At 41.2% G+C, this 17,465-nt stretch overlaps 1 protein-coding gene across 2 annotated transcripts in view; it reads left to right on the top strand.

Annotated features, from left to right (window-relative positions):
• Positions 1 to 1,974: 1,974 nt before the first annotated feature.
• The window catches only part of col14a1a (collagen, type XIV, alpha 1a), a 73,700-nt gene continuing 58,209 nt past the window's right edge, over positions 1,975 to 17,465 (top strand). The window contains exons 1-5 of one of the 2 annotated variants that reach the window (XM_062464859.1): positions 1,975 to 2,278; positions 3,777 to 3,900; positions 11,107 to 11,223; positions 13,336 to 13,479; positions 13,732 to 13,821. In XM_062464859.1, coding sequence (XP_062320843.1) covers positions 3,837 to 3,900; positions 11,107 to 11,223; positions 13,336 to 13,479; positions 13,732 to 13,821 — 415 coding nt within the window. In that variant the 5' untranslated portion in view covers positions 1,975 to 2,278; positions 3,777 to 3,836. The remainder of the gene's footprint in view (positions 2,279 to 3,776; positions 3,901 to 11,106; positions 11,224 to 13,335; positions 13,480 to 13,731; positions 13,822 to 17,465) is intronic. The other variant, XM_062464858.1, reaches the window with a different exon arrangement.

Genomic DNA, 17,465 nt, shown 5'->3' with positions numbered 1-17,465 from the left:
ACCCTTCAGTAGAAAAAGGAAACAGGTGTCTCTTTACTGATGCATGCATGACTGAGAGATCGTTAAATAATCCATCTTCTAACTTCAGTAATTAAGTGAAATGGTGTAATTAGAGGGTGAGGAGAAAATGCAATTGAATTACTGTCCAGCAACACAAAATACTAAGAATGACATGATTTCCTGTGGAAATGTGGAATTTCTCCCATTTACTACACAAAATGTGATGCTTCGTGTCCTAGGAACTCCACTAAGTCTTCCACAAAGTGATAGTTTTCACTCAAAAATTATTTTCACTTTCAAAAAGTATCTCTCATGGTAAAGAGATGAATTTTTTCATATTCATTTCCCATTATTAACACGTTTGAGTACAAATTGAACTGTCTAAACTGGTATTGCACATTCCATTCTGTGTTACTTATATGACAGACTTCCAAGGGACCATATGGCTGGGCTCAGTGAACTATAGATAAACTCTGAAGACGCTCCTTGATTCATTTATTCATCATTTCTACAGTATTTGGAGGAATAATGGATGCAGCACTGCAGCAGTTCATCCACAGGGCAGGTCTGGTTCTCCAACCACTGGGCAGGACAGAAGTTCTCCACAAACAGACACACAGAGATTGTAGAAACTTGTAGAGGCTGTAAACACGTACACACACACACACACACACACACGCACACACACACACACACACACACACACACACAGACAGACAGACAGATAGATATAAAACATACACGCACAGAAAACGTACGCACTGAGACACAAAGGAACAAAAACGTCATTGTAGACCCAGGGAGAACAACTCCATAAATAAACATATATTTACATAAATATAAAAAACTAAAAACGTTTTAATTCATTTCAAAACTCCCTATTATGATGGACTCCATGTGTTTCACTGTGGTGGTCCTGACTCCTCACTTGATATCATATGGATGCATATGTAGATTTATACATTCACTTATTCAACCTCAACTGGAACGTTTGATGTTGTACCAGTCAAATATAAAGTCAAGATAACTACAACATTTAAGTTACGAGAAGACTACTTTAGGAAGCAATCAAACACACACACATGCACACACGTCCTGGCATCATTACCTCTTACACACATTCCAAAGATACATAATCTCCATCATACCATCTTGATTGATGGTGTACAAAATGAGCTGATTCTTAGGCAGCAGCCAGCCGTTCATTCACTGCACTGCAAAGACAGACAGATGATGTGCCAAGTATCATGTGGACTGTCATCCCATCTGGTTCCTCTCATCCTGCAGGGCTGGGGAAGTGGGGGTGGGTGGGGGGTGGGAGCTGGGGCGTCATGGTGGGGGAGGAGAAGCACCACCAAACCTGATTACAGTGTCTGGACCCTGAACGCTTGATGGGGTGGAGAGGGAGGGCAGGTAGGGTACACCAGGTGCACTTCACAGACATGCCATGCTCCACTCTTTGGTTCCCATGTCTCACATTCCTAAGCCTGAAGCAAGTTAAGAGGTGTCTTCACCTTTCCCCCCTTTAGCCGATAAAATCAATAACTTCAGTATTGGCGTTAGAGCTTTCAGCTTGCTTTTACCAATTAGTAATGGCCCGATTAGCCCAAGGTCATTTGTTTAAGAAAACAATCATGGGTTGATGAGAGACTTTAATTTAAAACACAACCAGGCATTTTTGTTAGCTATGTTTACTGCTTAAACAGATGGTTAATCTGCACAGTTTTTACATTGTGGTCATTCACGTGCTAACATTTCTAAACGTCCTCGGTGTCAGAGCGCCAAGCGCATCAGAATGAACCGCGCACCTGCCACGCGATACCCTACTAGAAAAAAAGAGAGCATCAACTTCAGAGGTGCCTGGCTCGTATCGGATTCATGTTAGTAAAAAGAACAAAAGACAATTGAAGTGTTCTTGTTCGCGAATAGATTCAGTTATATATGTGACAAGTTGTGACGAGGGGAAACAAAAGTGCCTAAGGGCTGTTAAATTGAACCCTCAGTCCGCGTCGTCCTGCACTGCAGCAATTGGTCGCATTTTTTTCAATTCTACCCGTCCCCGGGATGAAATGAGGTGAAGTAGAGGTTTGGAATAGCTGGAGGGATGGGTGAATAACGACGAAAGAAACACCCACCACAAGGTCTATTCTAGACTGACGGAATTCGAACCGGAGAGGGACAGTCGGAGAGCCCGTAGAAGCAGTCACACTCTGGGGTAGTGAGAGACAGCTATACGCCGCGGGTAAAAAGCACGAACATTGGATTGATGACTTGTGAGGTATGGGTGATTGCCTTTTCATTCGTTTATTTATTGATTGATTCATTCATTCTATGTGACATGTTTAAGACTAGGTGTAAGCAAGTGACTGAACGACTGAATATTTAGTTTTTTTTCTAGGATATTTGTAGCATACCATACAATTGCCCTCAAACTGGCCTCAAATTATGTGTGGAGACCCAGTTCACAATTAACTTTTAGATGTCGATTTTTTAAATTTTAATAAAAAATATAGGGTCATGGCTTTTAGGAAAGGTCTTGCATTTTACACTTATAGCTCCTTCATTCACTTTCAACATTAACGTATCCTGAATTCAGTTTCTGTCTCTGAATTAGTTATGGACATTTGAGGACTGAAGGTGTGTCCCCTGATACCATTGATGTGTGTTTTTTGCGACATTGATAAAAGTCTACATTTAAGTTTTGGCAGAAACGTTTGGTGTGATTTCTTGAAACTATATGGCGAGGTGCTATGTGGTTGTCAGGAATGACAATGATGAAACAAAGTAACTGTTATATTTACATTTTTGTAGCAAGGACGTTCATTTTATGAGCGTTGACGTTATTAAATCAAGTTTAAATAACTCGCATGACTCAGAGTTATGCCAGAAAATGATTTCAAAAACCTAATTAAAATAAAGAATTGGACTACGATATGCATTTAACTAACTTCAGCAATGTGTCGATGTAGAAACAGTTCTGATTACTGATTTATCAATTAAATGATAAGAGTAGTGGAAAAGATTACTATATGAAGGAAGGGAGGGGCAAAGAAAGGAAGAAAAGGAGAAAGGAAGGGAGGAAGCAGGGAGGAAGGGAGGAAGGAAGGAAGAAAGGAAGGAAGAACAGAAGGAAAGAAAAGAAAGAGGAAGGAAATAATCCATTGCATGAAGGCTTTGTAAAGTATTCCCGTCTGAAAAAGTATATCTAGTGAGCGCCTTCTTCATTATTGCCCTAAGTCACAATGTCAGCACAGCCCTGAAGAGGAATGGCAGTCCATCTACTGTTTCAACCAGCCTGTTTATTTTCCCTCTAATGATGAGTGGCAGTCTGAAAGGAGAACTGCTTGGGCTCATTGTCAACAATGGCACTCAGGGAATCTTCTCTGGAGCCTGTCCATCAAAAGTTGACAACATCCTCCACTGTGTTCCTAGACAGATTGGGTGGGTGGTGGTAGTGGTGGTGGGGTGCTCTCCTCCTAAAGCCCCACTCAGAGGGTGATGGAGTGGGGAGATGTTGCCCTAAAGTATGGGTCCAGTCCCAGTTCAGATGAGCTTGTCTCCTGTAGTGGTGAGAAGTAATAGCAGTAGAACTAATGACTGATTCTGGATCTTTGCCTCAAGGCAACAAAACCTTGTTGAATCTACAGCACGCAATGTCCACTGGTGAACTCTCTGATCTCGTTATCTATCAACCTTTTTATCTCCCTCTATCTCATTACCTCCCCCCGCCCCTCAAACTCTGGAAAGGGGTATAATAATCTCTTTCTGTTCTCTAGGTATAAAAGGATCAGTACAGTATCAGTGTGACGAGGGTGCTGGCTCTCGGACAATTGAAGATGTGGGCTCCACTGCTTCTCCTGGCTCTCTCTTCTCACCTCCCTGCCCCTGCCCTGGGTCAAGGTACGTCCCAGCTTCAGCCTGATTCCCTGAAGTGGCTTCTGCTTCCTCTCAATACTCTACTTTTGATGTCTAGGTTTGGTCCACCAACATCTCGTCTTCATGTCAAAACACTGCTTCAGCCCACTGGCTTGTCTCTGTTTTTCTACCGGCTGTGCTTCGGCGAGGCTTAATGTTCGTTTCTAATACTTATGTTATGTATTGTTATGCTTGCTTATGTTCAAGCTTAAGAATAACAAAACAACTTGAGAAAACAGGATATTACAGTATAGAGTTGTATCTGATGACTGCTGTGATCAGACTGTGGATAATATCCATCAGCTTGATCTCCTCAAGGTGATTGTTCTCACTGTGGTGCTCTCTGTCTTAGGCCGCTTGCTATTTGTCCTGGCCTTGGTCTTGCAACACTGTGAACAGGATGTGGTAAACTATCCATACTGAGATAATATCTGAATGGCAATATGTGACTGGTCAAGGACTAAAGGGAGATTTAAACATTGAATTTCCCATGAGTGTGCTTGTGTATTGTGGCTCACATTCCTTCTCGGCCTTGGAGTGAGAGAAACTATAGATGGTCATGAACTATTTTAAGAAATAATGAAAAGAAAAACAAATCATATCAATCCCACAATCCCACACCAATTGAACAATATCAGCACAGTCTAGACTGAGTATGTGTTCCGTCTATCATCTCCGGGCTTTGTGTGAAAGAAAAAAAAAAGTTTGCCGAGCAGTAGGGATCTTGGAGGGATTTGTTCTGATGATCCCATTTGAATATCAAGCAGGTCGCAAAGCGTAAAATAATTATTTTTATTTCAACGGTCACCATTTACGTTTTCCTCATCTCATGAATATAGTATTCCATGGTGTGTCTCCACTCAGTTTGCTTATCGTCTACTCTGATAATCCATTTTATCCTCCTTTTCTGCTGTGAGGTGTTGTTAGGAATCTCGACTCTACTGATTATGACAGCATCGTTAAGTGTAATGATTCACTATTGATTGGCTGTCTGGGCAGGTCAAGGCCGTGCTCTACCGCACAGCACCACATTAGGTCTCAGATTGGCTCATTTAAAAGCAGTGGAATTTTTTGTTTGTGTGTGTAAAATTGTGTGTGTACGTGTGTGTTTCCCTGTAGATTGCTGAATTAATGTGGGCAATGGGCGACTGATTAGTAATTAGCAGTTTTGACACAGAGACACAAAAAAGCGTCCTCACAGCAAATGTAGGGAATATATCTAAACATGTCTGTGTATAATTAAAGCACAAAAGCTGGATTCTTTAAAATCCTGCCTGCGTTTAAATGAAGGAAATCATTAAATAAACTAGAGAGGGTACAATTTCTGGGGAAATTGTAGGGTGTGCTTGCTTGCGTCGGTTGCACAGGGGTCCGTTTTTGAATGACATTTTTACAACTGATATTTCTGTATATTTTATATAAAAATGCATACTTATTATTTATAAAGATGACATAGATTTAAAAGCATTTTTTTTTTTGCTGCTCATTTACAACTGAAAATACGAGTGAAGTGTAGAATGAAATAGATGTCTTCTCATTTCTCCTGCAAGAGGCAGCCTCATCGTTGAAACAAAACGAATAAATTGGGCAGACCGGTGTAAAAATTGACCTAATCTCTATGACTTAAACGTCATTTTAAGTTTTTCCCTTCTCATGATATTTTCAGGCATTTAGCCTACTCATTGCATTCATTCATTAATAAAGAACCCCCTTTGAAGATTATTCTACGACGTTACCCGGCAGTAGAAGATGGAATCGCGATTCAAACAGTACCATCTGCTAACTGAAAATATGCCCCCCAAAACGTAAATAAGCTTGACATTTATTTAGTGGAAAATCGCTCATTCATAAAAAGCTCACTGGTAGCGATCATTGTCAGTAAGCTGCCCGGTAAATTGTACTACTACGGTACAGTACTAGACTACTGCTGTGTTCGTCTTGGTAGCGATTGCGTTGGTTGAATTGGATTTAACGTTCCGTTGTACGGTTTAAGCTGAAATTAATTATTTTCATGAACAGATTGACAACGTTTAGGCTGTGGCAATGAAGTTCAGGTTAGTAGTTAGATAGACTTTTGATTTAAGTAAGGGGAGTGCCGAACATGTTCTGTCGCCGTTTGACTTCCTACAGTTGTGTAAGCTAGATGTTTTTGTAGTGTGTCTCACGTAAGCTACAGCGTTGCAGTAAGCTACACTGGTTTGAAACCACAGGTAATGGTTTTTTCATCAACAAATCGTTTACTAATGTCAGAATAAACCCTACAACGAAAATGTATATGTGAGGAATGTTTATTTTAACGATTGAAAACAGATAACGCTACATCATAGACCACTGTAGTATGTGTTGCCCGGGCAACACAGGCTAATGTCATGATGCTAATACTTCAGTGAAATAGTAGACTACTGTTTCCGAAAGTAGATGTACTTCCTTAATAATATCAGCTTATATTGTACATTACACATCACAATTGTGTGTCATATCACAAAGTAAAATGAGTAAATAGTTATCACCTGGCCTCTTTGCTTGTGGCGTTTCTGCAGCTGCCTTGCAGTAAAGCTATAGTTAGCCTAGCTATCTCCCAGAAGTTAACGAGCTGCTAAACTAATATTCTGCTAGAGGTAGTCACGCGAGTTTTCGTGACGTTAGTGACGTAAGTAGCGTCATTGACTGTGGTTAGCAAGTTAGCCACCGTTAGCTTCACTTTTCGACACAAAAACGTAATTTCTACTTAAACCGTGCAACGGAACGTAAATCCCAATACAAGCAACTCAATCGCTACCAAGACGAAACTTTTGACACCTACGTTGTCTATGTAGGCCAAATATTGACTGAGTTTTAGGGGGGCAAAAAGAAATAAAAATAATAATAACTAGAAACGGCTGTTCCTGCGAAACAGCAGTGAGAATGCTGAAAACCTGAATGGGGATAGCTGACCATGCTAAAAAAGCTGAAAATAGTGAAAATTTAGTAGAAAGTTATAAGCTGAAGCTTCAAAGCAACCGAAAGGTATTTTTGAAAGGGACTGGAGCAGCATTCCAACAATGATTTGAAAGGATTTACCATTACTTTTAAAGGGAGAATAATTTGCACAAAAACCTTAATATTTTAAAAAGTATAGAAGTGAGAAATGAGAAAATACCCGCAAGCTGAAATGAATTTCAAAAATGTGTGAGTCACACAAAAGAGGCAGTGTGGAAGCTGAACTGCATCATCTGCATCATCTTAACAAAGCTAAGAGCTAAAATAGCCTACAATGCGGGAGAAGCTGAAAGCTGAACTGTTAAACAGAAGAAGTAGGCTAGCTAGTCGGAACAAGAATATTATCGTTTTAACAGCTGAAATTATAGTTGGGATAGTAATAGCAGTAGCAGATGTAGCCTACCATTGAGTGCGTTTACTCGGCTTTCTTAGTAGGATTCAATGTGTTGATGGAATGAAACATACAGCAGTAGAGCCGATACAGGAAGACACGGCGACACTTTGTTGCAGAAGGATGATGGTGCAAGTTTTGTCCGTGGAGCATACAACGATTAATAAAAAAGAATCATGTAGACGCGTTTATTGAGTAATCGCATAACTAATTACACATGTAAACGGAGTAATCGTATTATTGGCATAAACCGACAATTGCTAGTAATCGTGTTTCTCATGGTCAAGTAAACGTACCAATCACCTGTGTGAGAGACTGAGTGGTGCGTGTCTGTCGTTACGGTGATGGTGCAGCTATGATTGCTAACGCGCTGAGGGCAGAGAATAAGAGAAATGTAGCTAGAATCCACACCTCAAACAAGATAACCTAGACGCAAAACTGTACGTCCAATCCAAAATATAAGGATATTTTCCGAGACCCAAGACACTGCCGAAACCAGAGATATTCTTTATATGTATGTGCAGTCAGAAATACGACTCTACCTGCAGTTTCAAAAACGTGTTCCTTTTGCTTTCCTGGTGCTTGTTTGTTTGGTTGCCACGGTGATGGCGCAGCTGTGATAGCTAACGAGCTAGGCAGAGAGAAAAACGAACATTTACCTAGCATCCACACCTCAAACAAGTTGACCTAGACGCAAAACTATACGTCCAATCCAAAATATAAGGATATTTTCCGAGACCCAAGACTCTGCCGAAACCAGTGATGTCCTTTATATGTCTGTGCGGTCAGAAATACGACTCTATCGGCAGTTTCAAAATCTTGTTCCTTCTTGCTTTCTCTGACTGATTTTACTCACCTCTCCATTGAAGTTAGTGAGAGAATTTGAAAGGCTGCTCTCGCTTCAAGGCTCATAGCTGAAAATCTGTAAATGTGAGCTCTTTAGTAGTTACATTGGCTGAAAGAGGACAATTTTTCCTACATTTTAAGGTATAACTTGTTTCTGTAAGTTAAACTATATGAACGTTAGAGGAATTTGTTTGACAAATTAGTTGAATATCAGAAAAAGAGCAGCTGCTCATTCATAAAAATCAAGAAGGAGCAAACATTGTAATGTATTTCAAACTAATTCATAGTCATAATTCAAAATTCACAGTCATAATTCAAAATTGGCTGAACATTTGAAAAAGCTGAATCATTTGGGAATAGCTGAATGTCTTGTGAACATTTTAAAGGTTGAATGGTGTCTCTAGCTGAAAGTAAGCTGAAGTAGTTACGTTTGAAAGAGGAGGAAGCTTTTTAATGATTTGAAAGGATTTACCATTACTTTTAATGGGAGAATAATTTGCACAAAAACCTTAATGTCTTAAAAAGTATAAAAGTGAGAAATACCAAAAGTCATAGCCATCATCTCATGAAGGAGCTGAACGTTTTGATACAAAAGTTGTAGGAATCGGTTAAAGTATGCAGAACGAGTTAAAGGCCAAAAAACGGCGGAAGAACTAAGAAGTTGAAAAACAATAGTGAGAATGCTGAACAGCATTCTCACAATAATAATATATATGTGAGAGAACAAAGGTTGTGCTCTCGCCGAAGGCTTGAGCACACCCAATAAAACATTTTGCCAAAGTCCTTAAGACTGGAACAGCTCAGAGTAAACCTGTCAAACTCTACTGCACAGCGTACATGGGGAAGCTGAGGCCTACATTTTCATATACTCTCTGTATGGATTTTCATGTTGCTGAAAAGATAAACGTTCCAAGGCGATGAGGGCTTCAGCAAGGTACACAAGCGGAAGAGCGCTGATAAAAGACTTGGTGGATTTGGGTGACGTCTTATCTGCCAACACTGAGGCAGGAGTGTCCTCACAGAGCACACAGATAAACCACATCAAAGACTGGTACAGAGTCGTGGTGCACTGCTCTAATGAATAGATAGTGCGCGCGTGCACACACACCCACCCACGCACCCACGCATACAACTTCGCTTTTAAACCTGTCTCCGCAACAAAATGACAACTCAGCACTTGTCACACTCAAACTCGTGAGGAAAACACACCAGCCTGCACAAGCTGTCACAGACTTCAGGGTTCATCTCTGAGGAGCAAAAGTAAAGGGTATGCCAACTTGGAAGAGGGGTAGCTGGCAAAGAACCCATTCTCAGGGAGATTCACCTCCAGATCCCAGATTAGGAGCAGGTTTTTCGGTTATATTAATCCATACCATGAAGTTCCTGATCTCTCCATACTGAGAAAGCTCACACCCAAAGGTATTTGTTTAATTATTCACTCTCTTACTCTTGTTCTACGGGTCTTTTAAGTCACGGTTGGGAGACGCATTCCAACTCAACTCAAGCCCCCAGCCCCCAGTCCCTGAACCCCCAAGCCCTCAGCCCCCCAAGCCCCAAGCTCCCCATACCCCAGCCTCCATCCCCCTCAACCCCCAAACCCCCAGCCCCCTGCCACTGGTGACAATGCTCACCAAGTTATTAGCGGTTCTCCGTCGACCCAATTCATATGCAATCACTCAGGCTTAAAGCGTGAATTTGTAGTGCTACTTATTCTTCATTAAGCATAAACCCAAAAGAGAAATTATAAGAATGATAGTTTCGTTATGCGCTTGGCTTTGAATTGGATTTTAGAAAGTGGCTCGTTTACGACGTTACTTTATGGCCACATAAAACATGCCTTGGCTTTTCGCGTGGGTAGACGTCAGCTCACAGGTGGATGGCAGAGCACAGGTGTGAAGCACAACACAGGTGTGCACGCTCACACAATGTTCAAGTTATGGAGGAGGTTGGATTGCCACTTGACAAAGGGATACCCATCAGGTTTGTGAGCATTGTGTCTCCCTTATTCACACTCCTCTCTTTTCCACAACCTCTTTCACGGCAATGCTATATTTCTGTTTGCCCAATTATCCTTATATGTCTTCACTCTGGTTCTGATGGACACAGATTGATGGAAAATTGACCATTTGTCATCTTCAAGAATGTAGACATATAAAGATGACAATTGACGCTCCTTTCTCTCAGAGCTGGTTGATGAGGAAGCAAATGGTTGTGGTTTTTGGTGGGGCTCGGGTGTGATTAACAAAAAACCTTGGTTTAACATCCACACTTTCAATGTGGGAAAAAAGTGGTGTGGTTGTGGGGATTTACGCCGTTACGTAAACTAACTAACTCAATTAGGTGAACACTTGACAATGACATGAATCAGTAGTAGAGTATTCTGTATTCTACAGCTGAGAAACAATCTGTCAAGCCGCAATCTTCTCTCTGCAGCTACTTCTGTTAATGCCATCACCATGCCAGAATGCAAACTGTAGATATCAAGCTGGCTGTTTCAATGTCATTCTGAGGAGAGACTGTTGAAGTTTCCACTGTGACAGAAGGGAAAATATCATACGGTTCCTACCATAGATGGATTCTCCATGGAACTAAACTGTATAGATAAAACATTCGCTGATTTTAGAATCTGAAACACCTGCTGTCTTGGAAGGATTTGCAGATGATGTAATCGGCTTAGAGACTTCCATCTATTTTACAGAATGTATTGAGGGAGTGAGAGAGAGACGGTTGGCAGCACAACCTCGTTCACCACTGTGTCTTTGTGCCGTGCACTGTTTGTTGCCTGGTCATATTTGGTTCATTTTGTTGCAGATCTATGTGTGTGTGTTTGTTTGTGAGTGCATGAATGTCACTAACAAAGCTGACGTCTCACATTTGTTGCACAAACACCACAGGATTGAGTCTCACATATTCATCAATTTACCAGGTTTATCAGAATGACACTGTGTTAATAGGACATTTTATTTTTATTCCAGTTCCAAGTCCACGAAGAATACGGTTTAAAGAACTGGGAACAAACAAATTGCATGTCTCATGGAAAGAACCGAAGGGAGATTTTGACAGCTATATATTTATATACGTCACCAAACCAGGTAAGATGCACGATGATCTTTCATTCTCAGAAGCATTTATCTGTTTAGGGGAACCCTCAGAATGAGATGTCCAAGATGGAACCCCCTTAAGGGGGTGCCATCATATAAGGGAGAACCTTATTTGATATACTGTATGTAGATATGTGCTTCCTCACATAACTCTGTCAAAGGCTGAAACTAGGACCCAAATGTTTTCTGTCAGACCTAGAAAAGGTTCTACCCCAAACCTTTTTATTTCGTGTTTTCCCTAAAGGCACAGGTTCTACATGGAAGATTCCTTCTCTCAGTGTACCTTTTCCTATGATGTCTGTGCATACTGCATTTTAGAAAATTAACTATTATATTCTCCAAGCGCATCTTACCAAAGACTTCCTCTGAGGGAGTAGGTCTTATATAAAAACTGATTGTGAGGAGATGTGATAGTGACACATTTCAGTGGGGAAGTATATTCACCTTGTTTGACTTTGACTTGTCATTCTGAGCCCATAACAATCTGGGATTAAGGAGTGATCTGGGCACTGATACTGTCACTGCAGGTTTTGCTCAGCATGTGGCCAACAGTGTGCTATCAGACCGCCAAACTGGCCCCTCGGTTGTAAACCGATACACTTTAAGAACAAAGAGAACAACAAAGGAATCTGACATATTTGTGATTCTTTGAAGGACATAGGTCTTAATCCTGAATGCTAACATGCTTCAGAAAAGGAACATTTCTCTACTACAGTATAGTTGGTCTCTTGCACTGAAGACATCTGCAATGAGAGACATTTATCCAAGAGAAAGGGGTCACTTCTGAAGATCTTGCAATCTATGAATCTTTTCAATAGACATTAAAAGCTATATGCTATCAACAGTCTAACAAAAGCATACATTTAGGGTTAGCTTATTGAGTATTTGTTCTTTATCTACAGACTGTCTACTGTATGAAGGGCCTGTCAAAATAAGGTAATAATACACTTAAATAGTAAATAATATACTTAACCAGGCCAGCTAGCTTGGGCAGTGTACAGCCTACTCTGGCTACATGTGTTCACTGTGCCAGGTCTTCCATATACTGGAACAGATACCAGATCCCAGCGCAGAGGCAACTGCAGTATATCATCAGGTTGATCATGTTTCTGAAGAAAGACCTGTCCGCATCAGTGAAGTGCGGTCTCCCTCGCTGGTTACTCTCGCTCGGTCTCCCTCCCTCGTTCCCCCTCTGTCTCATCAGGCAGGTCTTCAGGACCACCCAGTGGAGTTTTACAAACACACACACACAACTGCACACGTGTACGCACGTTCTAAAAGTCTCGTATTGCATTTTCAAGTATGAGGGGAAATATCTCTGCATTGTACCTTGTGTGGTGATATTATAGAATGAGGTTAGGCACACTACTGTTCTGAGAATCTACATAAACTCTCTATGCTGTCTTGACTTGCAGACTTGCATTTACTGCTGTGTGTCAGCATATTAGCATGGATTTCTTTGCAATGATTCACGGAATCAATGCAGAATTCTAGTCTATTCGTATTTGTCTGGCCACTCCTGACTTGACACTTTCAACACCCCTCTGGAGCAGGTAGTGTGATTGGAGCTGATAAAGCAGGCCCAGTCTATCTGTCTATCGATCTCCACAGGGCTGGGGGATCTGAATGAGCCTAATTGGTCAATAATGTGACCTGAAGTCCACTACACAGTAGATGTGCTTGCCAAGGTCTAGATGAGAAGAATGGAGAGGAAGAGAAAGGAGAGGACAGGAGAAGAGAGGAGTGTGTGTTTGTATGTAACCCAAAATGTATTGTTGATTTTAAATTTCTTGCTATGATTAGTAACTTAGTTATTTTCTCACAACAGACGCAACGCTGATGCGTGCTGCATCAGTAGCGATCACCTTTGGTTTTAGCTCTGCCCTCAATGCCCAACACACACAGCTCCAAACACACACACACATACAGACAGGCTTCTGGCAACAAGACTCCCAGTAGTCAGTCCACTGCTGTACACAACAATGCTTGACATTGAAACTCCCAGTGCTTGAACAGGGAATGAACCACTGATTGCTTTGTTAACAGTGATGAAAAATGGAGGTAGTGAATACTGATGCCGTTCCTCTCTCATTCCTCTTCCAGGTGGGAAACAGAACGAGCTGCGCATTCCAAAAAGGGAGACTAAAGTGGTGATAACAGATTTCGATCCCACAAAGGAATACACGGTCAGTGTCATCGCCTTGAGTGGGAACCAGCAGAGCAAAGCTCTCCAGGGAGACTATACAGGTAGGGGATATCATCTACGTCTCTCAGGCATGGTGGCCTTTTTTTGTTGGATTGAAATGTGACTTATAAAAACGGTTGCTCCTGTTCTCAGTCTATTAAAGGGAGGTGATGGTTTCCCAATGAATGGTATTCTATTCTTATCGACCCTATTCTATTCTATTCTGTTATTTGTATTCTGTTCTGTTCTAATTTATGGTATTGGAACTGACTCCAGCTGACCTGACTGTAATGTGTGCCCCCTACGCCCCCCAGCCCAGGATGAAGACCCAGAGGGAGAGGATGTCCAGCCCCCAAAGATGAGTGAACCACCTGGACTTGAACATGTCAATGAGATCTCTGGAGGTATGTGTGTGTGTGTGTCTTTCTATTTGCAGGTTTGTTTCTCCCTCTCTCAAACAATCAAACACCCACACACTTTTCAATACCATTCCAATACAATACATTTACTTTCATGGGATGTTAAAGTTAACAAACTTGCCAAAGTGGTTTACAGTAGGGAGAGGGGGAAAAACTAGAGAGGGTACAATTTCTGGGGAAATTGTAGGGTGTGCTTGCTTGCGTCGGTTGCACAGGGGTCCGTTTTTGAATGTCATTTTTACAACTGATTTCTGTATATTTTATATGAAAATGCATAGTTATTATTTATAAAGATTAAATAGATTTAAAAAAAACAGACAAAAATGCTGCTCATTTACAACTGAAAATACGAGTGAAGTGTAGAATGAAATAGATGTCTTCTCATTTCCCCTGCAAGAGGCAGCCTCATCGTTGAATCAAAACGAATACATTTGGCAGACCGGTGTAAAAATTGACCTAATCTCTATGACTTAAACGTCATTTTAAGTTTTTCCCTTCTCGTGATATTTTCAGGCATGTAGCCTACTCATTGCATTCATTCATTAATAAAGAACCCCCTTTGAAGATTATTCTACGACGTTACCCGGCAGTAGAAGATGGAATCGCGATTCAAACAGTACCATCTGCTAACTGAAAATATGCCCCCCAAAACGTAAATAAGCTTGACATTTATTTAGTGGAAAATCGCTCATTCATAAAAAGCTCACTGGTAGCGACCATTGTCAGTAACAATGCAAAATGCGATATAGCCCTGTGTGGAGAAGCTGCCCCGGTAAATTGTACTACTACGGTACAGTACTAGTAGACTACTGCTGTGTTCGTCTTGGTAGCGATTGCGTTGGTTGAATTGGATTTAACGTTCCGTTGTATGGTTTAGGCTGAAATTAATTATTTTCATGAACAGATTGACAACGTTTAGGCTGTGGCAATGAAGTTCAGGTTAGTAGTTAGATAGACTTTTGATTTAAGTAAGGGGAGTGCCGAACATGTTCTGTCGCCGTTTGACTTCCTACAGCTGTGTAGATGTTTTTGTAGTGTCTCGCGTAGGCTACAGCGTTGCAGTGAGCAACACTGGTTTGAAACCACAGGTAATGATCATTTCACCCACAAATCGTTTACTTGTAATGTAATGTCATAATAAATCCTACAACGAAAATGTATTTGTGAGGAATGTTTATTTTAAAGATTGAAAACAGATGCATCATAGACCACTGTAGTATGTGTTGCCCGGGCAACAGAGGCTAATGTCATGATGCTAATGCTTCAGTGAAATAGTAGACTACCGTTTCCAAAAGTAGATGTGGGCCTACTTCCTTAATAATATCAGCTAATATTGTACATTACATTTCATAATTGTGTTTCACATCACAAAGTAAAATGAGTAAATAGTTATCACCCTGGCCTCTTTGCTTGTGGCGTTCCTGCAGCTGCCTTGCAGTAAAGCTATAGTTAGCCTAGCCATCCCCCAAGTTAACAGATGTGAAACGAATGTTCTGCTACAGGTAGTCACGCGTGTTTTCGTGACGTTAGTGACGTAAGTAACGTCAGTGACTGTGGCTAGCAAATTAGCCACCGTTAGCTTCACTTTTCACAACAAAGACGCAATTTCTACTTAAACCATGCAACGGAACGTAAATAATAATACAACCAACGCAATCGCTACCAAGACGAACCTTTTGACACCGCCGTTGTGTATCTAGTCCAAATATTGACTGATCCTTAGGGGGGCGAAAATAAACAATAATAAATAAATAAATATATATGTGAGAGAACAAAGGTTGTGCTATCGCCGAAGGCTTGAGCACACCCAATAAAATTGATAAATGATAAAATATGTGCCTCAAACCAAATGTTATTTTTGGAAAAATTGTATGAATCAACAGGACAGCTAAAACTAATTTTGTAAATTTGGGGTTATGTACAGAAATTGTATGTATGGTAAAGTTAAATAACCTTTTCAAATGACTGCTCACGGATAACCTTTTTTTAGTTTGTTGCCTCTCTAGTTTGCTGAGACACAATGGGCTCATGACTCCAAATGAAAGGAAAGTGATTTCATTTCAATAGTGTAAAAACACATTTGTCTCTCTTTCTCTCTCTCTTTTACGTTTTTTTTTCTCTCCCTCTCTCCCTCTCTCCCTCTTTCTCTCTCTCTCACTTACTCTCTCTTTCTATATATATCTTTCCCTCTCTCTCCCTCTGTCTTTTTTTCTCTCAATCTCTCTCTCTTTCGCCCTCTCTCTTCCCTTCCCGACCAGCTGACTAATGGAAGTCTGTTTATTTGGTTGGCAGAAAAATGCCCTCTTTCGCTACTAAATATGTTCCCCCTCTTCTCTATGAAACGTGAGAATGGAAAGGAATGCATTTGCTGAACTGGGTGGAGATAGTGTGCTATGTGCACCCCTCCAAGCCAAACCCTGATCTCTTTACCATAACGCAAGGGTCAGGGGGATCGATGGCCATCAGACGAAGACTCAGACATGAATCTTCCTGTGGCAGGGTCTCAGACACTAACTGGCGGTTCTGTGTGAAAGTCTTTGTTTTTACAGTATTGAAAGTCTCTTTGGCTGGCATTTCTTGCCATTAACTCCTGTAAACAGGGGTTTGTTACTGGATGGTAGGAGGTTACTGATAGAACGTAGATGTCAGGAATTGTGGGTACTTTGTAAGAGCATGGATGATTGAGTTGGGTTTCATTATCCGTTGGATCAATGTTGGAAAAATAACTTCACCAGCTGGGTCGGCCTCAGTCGTCCCACTCACATACAACTCTTCATTTCATGGATGTATTCGCTTTGAGATACTACTGTCGAGGGCCTTGTATCAGACTGAATTATACAGCTCACTGTATAGTCTGCAAGGCTGACTAAACTGATGGCCCTTGATGCAAAAACAAAGCAAAAACAAAGAACAAAGATGTTTGCTTTTAGCTATGAACTACTGATACTAGCCTACTAGCGTGCTTATTCACTAATTTGTGTCATCATAAATTCGACACAAAGCTTTCATTAGTCGCTGTGACCAAAAATAATTCTATTTGGGGCTAAAAGGTCTATAGGTGATAGCTTTCCAGACTTCAAAAAAACGTCTGGCTGGACGGGATGTGTCTGCTTCTGAAGCCACTCTCCCCACACAAAGTAAGAAAGGCCAGATGAAAGGAATGATTGGAAAAGGAGAGAAAGTAATAAAGGGAGGAACGAAGGAGGGTGGAAAGAAAAGGAAGGAAGGAAGTTTGGAATCGACGACATAAAGAAAGGAAGGAAGTACAGTACTTAGGGGTGTTTTAAGGGAGAGGTGTCACGGAGCTAGCATCCCGAAAAGCCATTAGTTTGAGCGCCTGGATCTAGTTGATGCAGCCTTGGGGCAGACTTTGTCTGGACCTGCAGTAAGAGGCCTGACAGATCAGAGGGCACGTCTGTCTCACTCACAAGCATCCCATAATAGGTGTGGGGACTGATAATGGTCTGGGCTGACCTGCTTTGTTAGGGGGCAGGACTGAGGGCCAGGAAGTACTTGGAGTTATTGGTTGTTACTGAGGAATGCACAACAGACACCTGCTGACAAAGACGTTCCAAATCTGTCAAATCTGCTCTTTAATAGTTGGGTGTGCTCAAGCCTTCGGCGAGAGC

The sequence above is a fragment of the Osmerus eperlanus genome, chromosome 7, assembly GCF_963692335.1.
Source record: "Osmerus eperlanus chromosome 7, fOsmEpe2.1, whole genome shotgun sequence".
Lineage (NCBI taxonomy): Eukaryota > Metazoa > Chordata > Actinopteri > Osmeriformes > Osmeridae > Osmerus > Osmerus eperlanus.
The sequence above is the reverse complement of the archived record's forward strand: the minus strand, read 5'-3'. Positions and strand labels throughout refer to the sequence as shown.